The sequence below is a fragment of the Protopterus annectens genome, chromosome 10.part0 (assembly GCF_019279795.1).
Source record: "Protopterus annectens isolate FY-2018-M chromosome 10.part0, PAN1.0, whole genome shotgun sequence".
NCBI classification, from domain to species: Eukaryota; Metazoa; Chordata; order Ceratodontiformes; family Protopteridae; genus Protopterus; species Protopterus annectens.
The window spans coordinates 1,435,725-1,454,375 of NC_056744.1; the positions used below are offsets into that span (position 1 = coordinate 1,435,725).

The window sequence follows — 18,651 nt, forward strand, 5'->3', positions numbered from 1 at the left end:
TGTACCTTTGTCAAGTCCCTCTGGAAAAACTTCATTTGGGCGAGGTAGTTCAGTGCTCTAAGTATGAAAATCACTGAAGCATACATCTGTTTCCCAACTCTGTCCCACTCTCCTTATTCCCAGTTGGAGGATGGACAGCCATACTCTCACGGAGTTCCTTTTTAGGGTTGCTGTCAGTGTCATCGTATGTTCTGGGGACCCTTGTTCCAGTGTACTCTGTTCTCATCAGCAATCAAAATCTTATCTGGTTTCTTAGGGATTGGATCTACTGTCTCTGGATCCTTCCAAGCCTGCTGAGCTACCAGGTCTATGAGTGCATCAGTAGGTGGTACCACCCAGGAGGTGGGAGAGGCAAATTCAAAGCCTCACAGAACACAGACTCTTCAGGGGAGGGCATATTAGTGGACCAACCCCTTTGTTGTTTCATCAATTCCAAAATATCACCAAAGGTGACATCCTCCAGAGGGGATCCTGAAGACCCATTCCAGTCATCCAACTCTGTGCCTTCAGTGACCGATTCCAACGAAGAATTTAAAAGTCTCCCCTTACATGTCTGTTTCCTAGGACCCTGCCTCAATGGGACCTCAGGACATGAGTTAGAATCAGAAAGGGAACTCACCTGGTGGGCAGCCCCAAGGCTAAAGGAAGCTTGCTATCCCTGTTGACATGGATGTGCTGAGTCAGATGCAATGTCCAAGAGAGTTTGGGATAGAGCCAAGCATATGGAAAGCACTTTCTCTCTTGGCCTAGCAAGAACCTTTTTGAAAGCATCGAATGCTGAAGTGGAGATTGGGCCCAAAGAGACTATTCTACAATCAAGGCATGATGAAGGAAAAGTCTCCCCTGACCTGACTTACCCCTGATCTGAAGTAGACACTGGGGCCAAGCTATCTAGTACAGAGGCACTGAGCGATACTGTTCTCAAAGTTTCAACACTGAATCCTCGCCTTGAGCCCTTGCACAGATAATTCAGCTCTGAAACTCTTCCTGATCTGATTGCATTAGAGTCAAAAGAATAAGGGACAGGGTAAGAGTAGAGGTTGAAAGGACTGCCATCTCCAATGTGGGTGCTCCCGGGAGGCTTGAATCCATTGGACATGGATCTGAAGGATGGATCAGAATTGGAGAAATTAGTGGAGGGGTTGTTGAACTGTTCACAGTGTGTCCTGTGTGGACAGAGCCAGAAGAACCCCTTTTTTGAATTTGTATCCAAAGAAATCTCTGCATCATCCTGTCAAGATCTGCTTCAATAATGCTCCTCACTGACCAAACAGACATAGGGGATGATGACACTGACTGGGGCCTAGACAAGCACTTCTCCTGAAGAAAAGGTGAATAACGAGCAGATATGAAGGGGGAGAGTCCCGCTCTATCAGTCAAGACATCTTTGGTGCTAGACGCAAGGATTCTGGCAGGACCAGACACAGTTTTCTAGAATTATCTGATTGCTTCTCAGATGATTCATCTTTGCCCTTTTCTTCTTCCTTGGTCTTCTTTTATTTAGATTTCTCCTTCGTTAAAGACTGAATATCAAAATCAAAATATCGAAAGCTTTTTTAATGCAGGGGGCAAGCCCCCTACTCCTCCTAATTATATATACCAACTCCAAGAATGCACAACAGTGGAGAAGGGGCAAATTCCCATGTTAGATATTTTGGTTTTCAGTCTTTTGAGCTATTGATCTTACTACACAGATGTGTGTGTCTTTTTTTTTGACAACTAAAATGGGAGGTAAAGGAAGCAAAAGAACAGACTGCCAAAAAAAGGCAAAGAAAAAATGTACCTTGCTTAACACCATCAATCAGAGCCCTTGAAAACACTACCTTCTTGATCTGAGGTACATGGAGGAAGAGATGGATTGTGGGTAGGGGAGGAGTCAGAGCTCTAGATCCACAGCTTCTAAGGTCGCCAAGGTCAGATCCGATAACCCAAAAAAACAAAATTGGATCACCCATCAATTTCCCACTCAGCATCTTATCAGGCAGACTCGTTCTCCCAATCATACCTTCCACCTCTCTAACTCCAAGTGAACAAAGTTACTAGCAGGATGTGTCCTATTAAGTACCCAACCATGGTCTCCAAAATGGACATCTACTCTGAAACAGTATTAGATGCATCTGTAGTTTTACTTAAGGTAACTCTCTAATTCATTGCCTCAAACACCAACTGAATTATACTCACCTAGGGGCTTGCGAGTATCCCCACCTCTGCTCAGGACTTCTTTTAAGTGCTCCAGGGTAGACAACAAACCACTGTCAATCTAGAACTTCAGTTCCTAAACCAATGTTTCGTGTGCCAAGGTTAGATCAACTATACCTAGCTGGTACCCTCTTGCTCATGTCCTGGCTCCTAGCACTGAGGTGACACTCCACATCCTAGAAGCCAGTTTTCATCGTCAGGGTCTAGCACATTCTAATCCGGCCTACAGTCAACTAACCTCAAACCCCAACACCATTCTTTGCTTTCTGAGAGCAGATTCCATATGGCAGTTAAACAATACTACTTTGACATCAACCTAATCAAGCTACGAGGATTACCTAACTAATAGGTGCTTGGATGTGAGCATAACCAACACCAAGCTCCAGGTGTAAGTCACAGTGCCCCTGTTCTGTCCAAGTTTCTTGGACTCTTTAAATGATAAATCATGGAGGTCAAATTCTAGATACCTATTATTGTGGCCCCTGCTTCTCTGACAAATTTGGCAAAAGTGATTTTATCAGGGAAAACAACCTTTGAGGCAGCACCCCTTCAAGGATCACAGGGCATGAGAACCTCCCCGACATCACAAGGTAAACACAACAAAAAGGGCCTTACTGGCTGGTCATGAAAGTTACTGCACTGCCTATTTTGCAAACCTGGAGAAGGCATGTTAACTACATACCCCAGAAAGTTCTATGGGACACACTAAACAAGTTTGGGGTCCTGGGAGCAATGATGCATAATGACCAGTCTTCACATATGCACAGAACTGTGAATGTGTTCTTACAGCTAAGTGTATTCAAGGTGGATAGGTGAATATATGACTTGAATAAGGGTGTGTCGCATCTTCCCTTCCTCTAAGAATTTTAGCAATAGGGTGTCAAATACACCCCCCCCCCAAAATGAAACGTTTGAAGGCCATTTGGTTTGGAGATATGAAGGTTACCACTATGCTTTTTCTGCATATAGTGTCCACTTGACCATAAATGGCTGACTTCTGGTGTGCAATGCAGCAATTAACCATAAAACAGGTGAAGGAGCTGGGATGGAAATCCTTAACATAAAATAGTTGATTGTTTTACTGCACGTTCAGATGTACAGGGTTCTGCAAGGGAATAAATTAAGAGTATCTAGGGGTCTTGTCCATCAGTAAGGCTACAGGGAATGGGGAGAATTATGAGTGCTTGAATGCAGCCATATGAGTATTGCAGGCACTGAGTCAGACAGCGTTGGTGAAGAAAGAGGAATAAGATGAAGCTCTTAAAGGTCACACCATGCCCCCACACAAACTAGTGGTCACAAGCTTTGGGCAGTGACCAAAAAGGATCAGGAAGTGGTAAGAAATAATACAAGTAAGGTTCCATCTTAGTGAGGCTGTGCTTAGTCACCATGATACAATAATGAGCTCAGCTGTCCAGAAAGATGCAAAGTAGAGATGCTGCCCTTTTTGGGTTGGAAGAAGGCATCTGAGATGGTCTGGGAGCATAATGATAACTCCAATGGAAAGTGCATCAGGAATGTCCCACTGTATTGAGGCCTCAGGGCAGGAAGAGAGGATCAACTAACCTAAGAATACCAAAGCATCCTGTAGAATGGCCTGAGGATACAGAATCTAGCCTGTCCTGCTCAACTTGCTACTCTTCTCAACAGGGGATTGGGTTGACAGAATGGATATAGGACAGAATGATGTCTCCTTTTGTCCTCAAGCAGTTGTCAACCTTATGTTAAATGACCACCTGTAATCTAATGGCCATATGTATCATTACACCTTCCACCTTTATACTTCCTCAATTACATTTAGCACAAGATATAACATATCCTACCATTTTAAGTACTTCACTCATTTACACATTTATTTGCTTTATATTACAGTGAAAGTCTAAGTGGGCACAGCCCTTTCTCTGGGGAGGCCAGAGGAGAAAATATCCTCATTACATAAATATGCACAAGCAATTGCCATAAGTTAACAGCAAAAATATACAATAAAACACAGAGGTATGTACAATTCATTTTTCTACTTCCTCTCTCATCCTGTTTCAATATACACTCCCTTGCTTTCTCCCTTCTCCATTACTCTTCTTCTCCACACCCACATCCTGCATCTCTTTTATGGTTCATGTTTCTTACATTTTTATTTTATACATTTGTTGACCAGTTAAGCCCACTGGATACCAGGGTCCCTTTTCAGTGGTGACACAGGAGGATTAAGTGACTTGCTCAGAACTGCACAGTAGACAAAGTGACGTGTAAGGGATCAAACCTTGTACCCTAAGACTACAGGAAGCAGCTCATTAACAGCTTAGAGCCTTAATATTACTTGGCATTCTTCCTACTTTTCTCCTCACATTTTACCACTTTCACTGTGCCTAACTTCTGCTCAGTTATTTTTCTTTTCATAGGTACATCTGCGCTTCACTTTGGAGCATTTAAAATTTATTTAAAGTCTGTATTTCCAACAAGCCAAGACTATGTACATCATCTAGGACTTATCTACTCACTGCTCTTCTTTATGCCTCGTCTATCTTCAACAACCTGAAGAAAACAGATGCAACAAAACTAGATGCTTGTTACAATAAGACAAGCCAGATTTGTTACTAACTCACCATATAGATCCCATCACTGCACTGCCTTACGTCAACTAAATTGGCTTGAGTTACCCAATTACCTCTCACTCAACTTACAATGGCCCATGGAACAAAATACCAAGCCTGACAAATGTCCTGTACTCTAATCTACTTTGGCCTCAATCTAACAGAAGACACCCGAGATCTTCTGACAAATTCTTATTACAAGTCACAGACGCTAACAATCACTTTGTAGATGGTCTCTACTCTAATCGAATCTCCATGACTTGGAACTTAACCACCCAGCACATCCTAACCACTGCCAATCCCTTACAGTTTAAAATACTTCTAAAATCCCATCAATCTAATTCTTGGCTCTGCTCTTGTCTAACTCCTGGCTAGCTATCACTCCCTCTTGTCTAATCCCTTGCTGATATCTTACTCTACTTGATACACTGTCCAACTTATCTCACCTATATACTCATCGCAAGTATCACTACTTTCTCTCTCTAAATAGTCTGTTCAACATTTTCACTCTCACCCTAATTACCCCATTGCACACTAACTCCTCACCTACACCCTTGTACAGTGCTTTGAATACTACAAATAGTGACACAGTCACATCTACCTAAATTCAAGATTATACATGTATAACGCATGAAACAATTGTTTACTGTTTACTATTTTTAGGTATTACTTATGCTTCTTTATATATAACTTTGTATATGTATATTTTGCATTTTTTGTTTATGCTACTTCTGAACACGTTTACAACCTATGTCACTTTTCTTACTCGTATCTATTGGGGCTTTTATCCCCAGGCCTTTACTGAAAATAGGCCTATGCCCAGTCGGACTATCCCGGTAAACAATCAAAATAAATGAATGAATAAATTAATAAAAGCCTCTATGAACATTCCATAAGTAGCATATGAATGTAGCATTGAACCGTCATAAGGGGCATTTGCGAAGGATGCCTTAAAGGGTTCCACAAAGTGGAAAAGACGAAGCCAGACCTGTCTTCGTAAGACAACGCCCGTTCCGCTAGCCCTAGCCGCTCCCTCCGTGGCATGGGAGAAGAGCCGCATGGATGTGTTTGTGATCGACTTGAGAGTGGCCATTCGGGATGAGAAAGTACGCTTGTTCTCGGCCGACATGGACTCTGCGGGTGATCCAGCGTACTCCTTAATCAGGTCCCGCTGGAGTCGAATAACATGTGCCATGTAATTCAGAGACCTTACCGAGAAGGTCGCTGAAGAGATCATCCGCTTTCCCAAACGGTCCATCATCCGAGAATCCTTATCTGGAGGATGCACCGAGGAACTCTCCTGTGCTTGTTCCTTCTTGGTGGCCGCCGCCACCACCATAGCATCCACAGGGGGACCCTTACTCCAGCATGCCTTGTCCGAGGGCGGGCTGAGTATTTTGTCAGAACGTTTGGGGATCGGCTCCACAGTGTCTGGCTCCTTCCACGCCCTGGTAGTAATAAGATCTACCAGGTGGTTGGCGGGGGGTAACACCCAAGAGGTAGATGGGCCTGCGTCAAACGCCTCCAGAAACACGAACTCGTCCGAGGAAGGCTTTTGGGCGGACCCCCCCCTCCCCTGATGCGTAACATTTCCATGATGTCTCCAAAGGAGACATCTTTGGGGGGTGATCTTGGGGAACCTTCCCCTTCCTCCAGGTCCGTGTCCTCCGTGAGGGACTCAGGTGAGTCCAAGTGCCTCCTCTTGCACTTCCGCTTGTGAGGCACCTCCTCGGGGGGCTGTCAGAACAGGCCTCACCAGCGATGTCCTGTTCCTCCAAGGGAACCATCTGGGACGTAAGTGCAGACTGTCCCTGGGGTCGGATGATGGAGGATAGGCTCAACTGCGTGGGAGCGACGGGCTGGTCTGGAGCAAAAACCGGGGGTCTCGAGTCCCTCGAGAGGACCCTCTCCACTACATTGAATGCCGATGGTGAACTGCTCCCCCTTGGAACCGTGAGCAGTTCCCTCGGCTCCGACGTACGGATCAGTGTCGAAGGCGACCCGATCGGATCCGAAAGGGTAGTGTGACCCGACCTGGATGGAGCCAAAGTTCCACTAGCCCCTCCGGATCCGACGTCCGCCCCACGGCTCCGACAACTCGGATCCGACAAGAATCCTGGATCCAATAGACCTGAGGGCATGGTCGGCACCGAAGACGCAAACGCTGTCAGCGCTGGCCCCACCCCAGCTCCGAAGCTAACTGGATCCGATGGCTCCGAGACCCGAAAGCGGGTCGGAGAAGAAGCAATAGGGGCAAAAAAGGGTGTTGAGCTTCCCCCCCAGAGGGGGGGGGGGGAGGCACGAGCACTCCCAACTGCATTTGAGCATGCAAAAATCAACGCATCATTCGATCCATATCTGCGTCTGACAAACTTCTAGTAGACCTACTTGAGGCCACCGAAGGTGGCCGGGAAGGTTGTCTTGATGACCTAGAAGGTGACAGAGTCTCCTCCTCCAACTCCGGGGAGAAACGAGGGGAGTGGAGCAGAGAGGGGGTAGACTCGGAGACCTTCAAGGGAGAAGCAGCAACTTTAGGTGGCGGAGCCGAGGGAGTCTACTCCGACCGCCTTTTATGACTCCAGCGTTTCTCTCTTTCTCTCTCCCTGTCTCTCTCATCCTTTTTTCTGCCCTCCCTTTTCCTCCTGGACCAAAGAGGGAGGGTGAGTCCCAGCCAGGGGATCGGGAGTGGCGGGTGGGACAGCCGTGGTAACGGCTGACACCACAGCAGAAGCCGAAGAAGATTCTGGTGGCAGAAGGCCCGCCAAAATCAGCTTGGCCTTTCTGTCTTTTAATGCTCTGGGATTAAACGCTGCACAAATAGTGCAGCCTGTGGAAAGGTGTTCCACACCCAGGCATAACACACACCGAGTGTGGCCATCCGCTGGGGACAGCTTATGACCACACTCTGTGCATTTAGAAAAAATGACCTTTGGGCCTTCGGCCATTGTAAAGGAAAAAGGAAGCAGCACACGCCTTCACACACACTAGTGGGGGAGGGGAACTAGCTGACTACACAATTAAATAAACTACAGCTAAAGAAACAGAACCACTATGATAAACTACCTGAGGTTCACACACACACAAAGGGAAATAGTGAAAAATAAGAATTCTGTTATTAAACTACTCACAAACCAACACTGAGCTCATTCTGAGAAGCTATCTTAAGCCGCGGCAAACGAGATCTGAGAGTTACAAGGAGGTAGCAGGATATTATGGGTAAGGGGGAGGAGCTTGGATCTCGGATCTGTAAGCTTGGAAAGCTGCCGGCTCGGATCCGATACCCACAGGTTGTAGACCAAATGAAGTTAACTACTTCAGATCAATTGTTTACTTTCTACTATTTTTAGGTATTACTTATGCTTCTTTATATATTTTTATTTATTTATTTTATTTTACATTTGTTGACCGGGCTAGTCCAACTGGATATATTTCCATTTTCAGTAGAGGCCCGGGGAGAAAAGCTCCAGCATAGCTCAAAATGAAATATCAAATTATAAAACACATTAGAAAATAATAAAACACATAAAATAGTAAGTATTTAGAATAAAGATGAAAGGTTTTTAAAAAGTACAATAATAAAAAGGTGAGTATAAAGTCATGTCAGTCACATAATCATATGATATGAAAGGATACACTAGAGTTCATTGTAGTTAACTTAAATATTTGTGGTTATAAAAGTTTTACAATATCCAGATTTAGAATACAGAGAGGTATATAGATTGTGATTAGATATCCATAGGCAGTAAGAAGATAAAGTAGGATAGGTAGTAGATTAATCAGGGTTTGTGCAGGGGCATAGCCAGAGAGATTTTAGGTGACGTTTGAGTTTTTGCTTAAAGAGTGACAGAGAAGGTAGTAGTGTTAAGTCGGTAGGTAGAAGGTTCCAGTGTTTCCCAACAGTATTGGAGAATAGGCTGTCACCTGACAAGTTATTGGACTTACTTATGCTAACACGTAGTTTGCTAGAGGAGCGTAGGGAATTTAGATTATTATAGGGAGTAATTAGGTTGGCAAGTATTGGAGTATGATTTGGTTTGTAAAATATTTTATGAGCAATGGTGAGTTGGGAATAAGTTATCATGTTAGGGAGTTCAAGCCAGTCTAGCTGGTTAAGGTTCAGACAGTGGTGTGTTCAAATGCATTTCCAGTGGCAAATCTGGCAATATTGTTGTAGGAGTTAGACAGTTTGAGAAGATTATTTTTCTTTAGGTTAGTATAAATGGGAGAAGCATAGAGAAGAGTAGAGACTAAGTGAGAGTGGGCAATAGTGGTTCTAGCTATGGGAGTTAAGAAGGGTTTAATTCGATATAAGGAGCCCATTTTTCTGTTCACTGTTTGAATGGTGTTATTTATATGGTTATCAAAGTTGAGGTTGTTGTCAATTGTAACTCCTAATAGTTTGGTAGTAGGATCAGGAACCATGAGGGTACCATTGTTAGACTTAATAGACAAGTTTATCGAAGAGGACCTATTGGTAGGTGTGAAAAGTAGAAGCTTGGTTTTTGGCGTTTAAAAGGAGACAGCGTTTCAGGAACCAGTCTTCTACTGAGTTGAATACTTTCTGAGTTAGAAAGTATAGATCAGACGTGGTGTTGGCAGAACATATAAGTGTGGAATCATCGGCATATTGAATACAGGTGGCTTCAGGGACTGCTATATGAAGGTCGTTGATGAATAGTGAGAAAAGAAGAGGTCCTAAAATGGAGCCCTGGGGAACTCCAAGGGTGACTGGTAGGTGGGATGAAAGTTTGTTTTCCCAGAGAACTGCCTGCTGTCTGTTAAGGTAAGACTTGAACCATTGTATGGCTCGTGTGTCTAGAGCAAGAAGTTCAAGAGTATTTATAAGCAGTGGATGGTTAACCATATCAAAAGCCTTTGAAAGGTCGATGAAGAGAGCAGAGGAGAGGGTGTTATTATTACGATTCCTATATATGGAGTCAGTAAAAGAGAGTAGAGCAGTGGTAGTGCTATGAAATGGCCTAAAGCCATGCTGGCATTTAGCCAGTATGTCATGTTTAGTAAGGTGTTCTAATAGCTGGTGGTGAATGCACTTTTCCATGATCTTTGCTAGAGGTGATAGCAGGGCTATTGGTCTATAATTAGAGTAATCATAGGATTTACCTCCTTTATGTAGGGGATGATGTGGGAGATTTTCCAGATGTCTGGAATACTTCCTTCATTAATGGTTCTGTTAAGTAGGATGGATATGGGGAAGGCCATAACTTTGGCTGCTTTTGTAAGTATTCAGAAGGCAATTGGTCGGCTGAAGGAGTGCAAGGTTTAAGTTTTAATAAGATTCTATAGATGAAAGTGGTTGAGATAGGCTGAAATGTAAATGTAGGTAATGATCCAGCTGAGGAAAATGGGATCCTTCTGTTATCAGTTGAAAGCTGACTAGCTAGGGATTGTATAGTTTCTGTAAAATAGGTGTTGAAGTTGTTGGCTATTTGAATTGGGGTATTATGATCAGCATCATGAGGGGCTGGTGTACTAGAGTGGCCAGGGTTAAGGAGCCTATTAATGTTAGTCCAAAATTTTGAGGATTGTTCTGGTGTGTTTGTTGTAGCTTACAGTAGTAGTTCTTTTGTCGGAGAGTATGGCTTTTTAGTGATGTTTCTTAGCTGTCTAAAAGTTTGTTGTTCAGGGGAAGTTCTGTTAGTTCTCCATGTAGACCAAGCTTTATTTCTAAGTAGAATTTTTTGTCGCGTCTCTTTTGTAAGCCAGGGGGCTGGTTTGGATTTTATTCTAATAGATCGTTTAGGTGCATGCACATCTAGGATTGCAAGGAATTTGGAGTTAAAATATTTGACAGCCTCCTCTAGTGGGAGTATTTTTAGAGGTTTCCAGTCACATGCTTTGAGTTCATTTTGGAATAGTACAGTATATAACTTTGTATATGTATTATGTATATTTTGCATTTTTTGTTTATGCTACTTCTGAACAAGTTTACAACCTATGTCACTTTTGTTACTTGTATCTATTGGGGCTTTTATTCCCAGGCCTTTACTGAAAATAGGTCTATGCCCAGTCGGACTATCCCGGTAAACAATCATCAAAATAAATGAATGAATACATTAATAAATGCCTCTATGAACATTCCATATGTAGCATGCTCAAGTTAAGTTTTCTGCCACCCAAATCATACTTTCTTCATTACATTATGATACAGTAAACTGTTAACTGGAACTCAAGCAACCAGCAATCTCAAGCAATCAAAGAAATACAGTAAAATTTTCATGTGCTGCACTTTCTGTTCCCTCCCACAAAAACATACCTTATATTTTTAGAGTTTTAAAAAGGAAGATGGGAATACATTCCCTCTCTCCCCAACCTAAATCAAACCAAACAAATAGTATAGGGTTAGTCGGGCCTATTTTTAATAGTAACTTTCAAGCAACCAGAAACTACAGTTATCCGGCATCTACCAATCCCCATGGGTGCAGGTTAACTGAGAGTTTACTGTATCTTTAATCTACAGTATACCATGTGTTTAGTTAGAACTTAAGATCTAAATCAACACAGCTCACTTAATTCTGTATAGTCCGTTTTAGATTTACTCATGCCATTATTTCCTAAGCTAGTGTATATAACGCGGGTTAGCAAATGTGTTTTTGTCTGGACTTGTGTACTTTTTATTCAAGGGCCTCCACTGAAGATGAGCTTTCCGTAGTTGAGATTTCCAAGGTTACCAGAATAAAAGCAACAATGAAATCTAAACAGTTGAGTGTGGAGAAAACAAAACACTGCTGAATATTCTAGCATGATTCTGTACAGCATGTGAGCTCAACATAAGAACTAGATGCTCAGAAAGTACCAAACAAAATACACAAAGCAGACACATACAGAAAAAGCTCTTGATGAAATAACTAAATTTTAATTGGGATGTCTTACACTTCACATTTCTGTCTTATATGAATTTGAAAGCCTATTTTAGCCTGCAGAACTACAAATGCAACTCTTTTGAATATTTCTCCACAGGCATAAAGTTTTAAATTGCTTAGCCCAAATCAACAAAGTTGACTAAAATGAATGAAGGACTCAAATTTTCACATTTGTTTTCAACTTTCAGATAACCCTTGTCCTTTCCAGATATGCATCCAGTCTAATGAGTGGAATTTAAACAGAGCATTTTAATCCCATTTCTGCAGGAACTATTTTAAAGGATGTACACTGCACGTTAAACTCATCACATGCTCTGCACTGGCTAATTTAAAATACAGGAGATGCTCCCAAACATATGACACTACTTCACACAAGGTTTCAACACTATCTTATGTACTTAATGTCTTTTAAAAGACAGAAACCTTCCTGGTAGGCAAACACTGGGCAAGAAGTGCAAGTGGGATCAGAAGCTCTAGAGAATTCAAAAGGCCAGTGGTGGCCTCCTATGCAAACAGTGAAAGATGCCCCTTATGATGAGAAAGTCTAAAACAGCACCCTTCTCAGTCACAAACTGGCTAAAGGAGTTCATTTTGGTCCTTCATTGAACGTTTTTGTGATGAGATGGAACCAGAACAAAATCACATAGGAATCTCCCTGCTGTCGAGACACTCAGAATGCAGCCACCACAAACTCCTCTGCCCCTAGCGATGCTACACACTGGAAGGATCGCAGTGTCTGAAGAGATAAAGCGACTGATCTCTGGAGTAAGTCACTTTTCAATTCAACTCAACCTCTGAATCCAAAACTTGAAGAAAGGACTGGAGGAGTTGCTCAAGGAGTATACTAGAATTTTTGCCTCAAAAAAAAAATGCCTCTGTCTATAGCCACAATTAGATACAAACTGCCACTATGCAAAGAGATGCAACACAAAAGCCTCTTTGCCTGCACAGAAATTGCATGTGTGCTGCCAGAATAAATTATAAGAACCCAAGGCCTGAAGAGTTAGAGGGTCTGCTCATTGTTCCAGTTGGTTGATGTAGAGTACCACACCTCAAGGAATAACAAATCCGTAACTGCGGTCAAGTCAAGGTAATCTTTCTACCACACTGGAGAAGCATATGACTTCAGAATCTATAAAAGGTTTAATTAACAGAATGTGCCTGGACCTTCTTTCACTCTGGTACCCAGTTCCTGCAGCCTGACACCACACATCATCTGAGTGTGCTGGTTCTGTAACCACAGACACCTCACAGTTTATTGCAATACCTCCATTCCCAGGCACAAAAATGGCAACAGGAAGATCATTGTGGCACTGACCTTAAAAAATAGCGCAGGAGTTGCAGTATGGTCAAAGATGATCATGTTCCATATCCTCATTACAGGCTGTCAACATCATGACTTATTGGTAGCCCACTATGGGCAGTAATGACTAACACTGCAAAGTATTTAGTTCATTGTCTATACACGTAATGTACTGAAATAGAATCAGCAAAAATGACTCCCATTTTATGGTCACATGGCAATCTTTCTCGTGCAAGGTTTTGACAGTGACCAGCACCCTGTTAAACACATTGAAATCTTAGAGCCCAAATGCTAGCTTCTTGCATTGAAAACAATACCAGTCTACAAAAAGGAAGAGTTTGTGTGGCCCGCAAAACAATGAAGTGCCAGAAGGTGTTCATAATGTCAAAGAAAACCATCAAGTACAATGAAGAGACATCGAACCCTGCAGCAGCAAAATTCAGACCGTTTTGAATCGGATGAGCTGGCTAAAGTCCTTAACTTTCACAACTTGTCTGATACTATCTGTCCCCTTCATAAAGGACTCCCATTCCTGATCTAAATGAAGGGCAATTTCTATGCTCAATTTCAGATACTACTAAGGCAGTTCAAGGAGGAAATGGGCTAGGACTACCAAGGTAAGAGGTTAGTTTACTACTACAGGCAGTCATAATGCATACTTTTTTCTCTAGACCTCTACAAAATCAGCACCATTATCTGCTTGCCCATGTACGACCCAAGAATGAGCCTGAAAATGGACCACTGGGATCAGTTTTCTACCCACAGTTACCAAAAACATACTACATCTCTACATGGATTTCCTTCACAAGCTCGAAGTTCCAAAACTTCAAATTGCAAATGATCGAGACCATACGATCGAAGTTTTGAAACTTCTAACATTTTGAATGGAGATTGCTGTACAGTGTGGAATGGGAAATTTACCATTTTCATCACTGTAGTCCAAATCTTGGAGTTGGTATATGTATTTAGCAGTGGGTGTGGGGGGCACAGGGCCCCCCCCCCCGCAAAAACATTTTTTTTATTACAATTTCGAAGTTTCAAAACTTCAACCTTATGGTCTCGATCATTTGCAGTTCAAAATTTTGAAACTTTGAGCTTGTAAAGTAGATCCCTCTACACAAAAACATGCGCACGCAAACACACAAATATGATCTGATGTCAAAGGATGGTATAGTAGAAACTGCTTCATATTTGAAAGGAATAAGCCTGAAGAGAGCCACTACTACATATGCAGTACAAAGCTCAGAACAGCAAATCTTCTTAACCATTTACCAATAAGAAAGAATTAATATGTTTCATGTTTTCTTGTTTTTGGAAATGAATAAAAATATTTAAAAAAAAAAAAAAAAGAAAGAATGAATATGTTAAATGACAGGGAAACCCCTGACTGTGACATAGGTGAACTGAATTCTGTTAGCACACAGTACTCGAGAAAGAACTAGCTTAAAAAGGTGAACAATGACACCTTCATCTATTATGAGGAAGAAAAAGGGGTGAGAACATCTGCAACAGTATCAAAACAGGCTGGCAAAGCAGACAAGTAGATGACAGATGAATATATGCTGAAGCTTAATTTCTCAAGCAACACATTATGTATTCAAAAACAGGGTCCAGGGTTATATGAATAAGGCATTATAATAAAAATGCTTTGCAATGGGACTGGAACAGATCTATGCTGCTTTACTTTAACTCCTGTGAGAAGAGCATATGGAAATGTTGCAATTCAACGACTATGGGTGGGCAGAATTCAAAAGCAAAACAAAAAAGTGATATGAGGTCACTGCATACAAAATGAATACAAGGAAACACTGCAGTCTTTTTTTTTTACCTTCATTGATGTGTCCTTTTCATCCAGTGGTCGAAGATACACTGGCACAGGCAGATTTTTCATTTTGTTTTCACTATGGCCACCATTTGCTACCTAAAGAAAAAGATCACAAGTACAAGTGGATACAGAAAACAAATTAGAGGAATATTAAGTAGTTCTTTTCTGTTCAAGATGTGTTACAACTTTAGACAACAGTAATAGCTGTGACCAAAAAACAGGACAACTTGAATGAGAGTCTGCTTTAAGTCAAATACTGCTGTTGAATTTTTGAGGGTTATAGACACAGTAAATATATAGACTACTCCAATCAACACCTTCAAAAATGGGAGCTGTCAGACACTATGCAGACACCCACCAGCTTCTTGCATCACTCTCTCTACCACTATCACAATATACTGAGACGCAACTCACTGCCTTGATACAGTATCCAATAACTACACAATGAGAATGAAAATTAATTTTCATTAATCCTTTACCTGAAGGACTCTGGCCTCACATCACTGTGATGCAAGCCACCCTATAGTTATTAAATCATAAGGCAATGACATGCATCACCATCACATTTTTGACTCCCACATATGACTGCAGCTTTGTGCTTTCTAAAGAGTATTCGGAGCACGACATCATTTCTGGTGACTTGACAAGAATGGACTACTATTACAAAGTCTGACAATTTAAGGTGCACATAACCATACAGAATAAAGGACAAGTAAAGCCTCTCTCAACAATGGGATACCCTAGTAGATTTCCATCTCCAGAGATCTGTTATTCAGACACTGAAGTCTGTTCTTCCCTACTTTCTAAACAAATGAATACTCATCTTCTGGACCACAGCAGTATCTAGAGCTCCTAAAGGAATTACTTGATAAGGCACCACAAAACTTAATTCTGATACTATATCCAACTACGGGAACACAGATTCCACACAAAAATGGAACAGAGATTAAGCAGATAAATAACAAGTAAGAAGACCAACAGACTTTCAAGACAGCTGTACAATGATCAACAGGTTTATTTGAGCTCTTTCGGTCTGAAAACTGTATATATAAAAAGCCCCAGTGAAACTGTCAGCTTGGGGAAAATTCAGTCACTGTCCAGTAATTACACTACCTGGTAGGCAATAAAGAAGACAGTTGGAGAACCTGAAAGAAAACCAACCAGAAAAGGGGAGAAAACTCTGACTGGGAAGAATCAAGAAGCTGTTCAGCAAAACAGTTCAAGTGCCAGCTTTGGCACAGGCGATGGCTTCCAATAATTTAGATGAAAAGATAAACCAAATGCTTTTAGAGGATATTTAAAATAAATGAGTAGGAATTTATCATCTTAAAATTACAAAATGATGGAAAAAGAGAGGAAACTTTACCTAGTAGTTTAGATGAACTCATAACAGTAAAAATCAGAGGCCAAAACAAAAAAAAATGCTGGCTAAGCATACGGCTTCTCAAGAAGAATAGATTCAAAAAAATAGTACAATTGGAAGACAGAGCATCATACAGGGGAAAAACAGATTTTCTGCTGAACTACAAAAACAAGGAAGAGAACATCTTTACTTTATGAAAATACAAAGAAGCTGGACTGGTGTTCCAATGTGTGTATGCTCCGAATATAGCCATAGGAAAGCAGACAGACAAGACCTACATAAAGATGCAATCATACCAGCAGAAAAAGTTGATCCTTACAAAACTGTGGCACAAAAGGAAAAGTAGTAAAAATTAGAGACAAAGATGTTTGTGGGAAATGATTGTTCACTGTAAACCAGAGTGAAGAGAAATACGTTTATCCCAGCAAGCAGAGAATGTTGAGAGGCTGATGTGAAATTCAACCTGCTGTATCCAGCTGTCTTTCGAATATTTTTTTTCTGTAGGATCAAAGACATACTTTGATGTAGGACAAGCTAAGGAGGAAATTAAGTTTATCCAACAGGGTTAAGTCAGCAACCAGATGGGGGCTCTTTGTCATTCTTCTCACAAAAAAACAAAAAAAAAATTTGAGAGACTTTACCATCTTCTATTGTTTCTAAGGAAAATGGTTTAGAGAAAGAAGAAAGCACATGTGCTGACCAGAAGAATCAGGTGCACCTAAGACTTGAACATGTTACCACAGACTGGGAACATGCTTTTCAAACATCCAGTCAGTTTAAGTACTGGACAGGACCAAACTGACAGTTTTAGTAGTCATTTTTGTTTCAGCTTCTGTTTTGACATTGGAAGAGCAGAGACCTACCCGTTTATCAGTCTGCAGTCATCTTTAACAGGCTTGACTTCTTGTATTTGGTGGAAATGGGCACCCAAATATACCTTGGAAGGAAACACCAGAGCAAGACACTAACAAATCTGCACTCCTCTGGGCTTGACACCATCAAGAACTGGCAGGACTCAAGGGATCACAAAGTTCCCTGCCTATGAAAGTTTTAGCTGCTAAATTTTCTTACCCATGCTTTTGAAAGATGACTCAGCTTCAGAAAATGGGTTGGGCTGCCTCGTGGCTTTAAACCAGACCGTTCCAGGAAGCTACTTAGATTATACAACCTTCACTGTAAACTCCTACAGATTTCTTATTAAATTAAGTATGGTACATACATTCAGAAAAGTTATGACTTTTCACTTAGGCAAAACAGACAAGGCGACAGACATTTGGATGAATCTGTCAGTTGCAAACAGACTTGTTTGGCTGCCTTTCCGAGCGACAGAAAGGCATCCAATTCATAGCCAAAGCTCTCACATAAACAAGAAAATAAAACTCTAGAACAATAGAAAACATTCCTAGTCTTGCTATTTATTACATTTCTGCACCTTGCTTTGATGAACCAATGGACAAACTTCCAACTGTTCAAAGACAAAGAAAAGAAATGGAGATAATATGGACACCCTACACCTCTTTATACATGCCTACGGACATCTGTGGCATGCAGGAAGCTGGCCCTAAGTGTAGGATGCGGAAAGGTTTTACAAGTCAGTCCAGATGACTGGACATCCACCTGCAGTGTAAATCCCACATTACGTATGATTTCACAACAATGAATCTTAGGATAAGTATATACAATCACTACCTCACATACGTTATAAGATGAATGCCAGAACTTCTAATTTAGTGTTCAGCTACTACAAATAAATCATACAGTGAAAGTTGCATCCATGCACATTACTGATACCATTCCATGACTTGCACATTACACACACGCACACACATGCGCACGCACACACCAAACTCTCTCTAACCGGCCATCAAATTTCTGCCATAGTCCTAGCAAAAGACAATAGGGAAGAACAACACTTCCTCCTCATCTGGGCTAAATAATGAGAGACATTTGAATTTTAGACTTCATATTTATTAGAAAAACGCATACTAACACAATATTATTTTGTATGCTTTTTCTGATTAGCCAGCATTTCATTTCTCTAGCCTAAGGTCCGGTCCCAGAGAGACCAGATAAGAGGAAGTATACTATATATGAGCTTCTCAAAAAATATACTTTTGATTAATACACAAATATTTTTAAAGACAAGCAACCAAATACTTCCAGGTTTAAGTAAAATAAAAAAACATATTAAACTTTAGCTACTTAAAAATCATATAAATGGCATTTTAAGAAAAAACTCCAGTGCTTCACCTGTTTATATTTTTGTGGCAAACTCCAGCCATAGGCTTGTATCCTGCCATCTTCTTTTTGTACATGTGCTTTAACCTGACGATACTGCTCCCTCTTTTGTTCTCTACGAGCAGCGACATTTACTTCTCTTAAAATGAAAGACAAATAAAATTAAAGCAATTCAGGATCACGGTCTTTTTGGGGTTATGACATACATTTGACTACAATGCTTCCATTACATTACATTTTTTGAATATATC

At 41.3% G+C, this 18,651-nt stretch overlaps 1 protein-coding gene across 1 annotated transcript in view; it reads right to left on the reverse strand.

Annotated features, from left to right (window-relative positions):
* SPAG9 (sperm associated antigen 9) overlaps positions 1 to 18,651 on the reverse strand; it is a 2,484,778-nt gene that overhangs the window by 666,038 nt on the left and 1,800,089 nt on the right. The window contains exons 15-16 of the mRNA XM_044084932.1: positions 18,413 to 18,539; positions 14,803 to 14,895 (exon numbers count right to left, since the gene is read on the reverse strand). Of these exons, the coding sequence (XP_043940867.1) occupies positions 14,803 to 14,895; positions 18,413 to 18,539 (220 nt within the window). The remainder of the gene's footprint in view (positions 1 to 14,802; positions 14,896 to 18,412; positions 18,540 to 18,651) is intronic.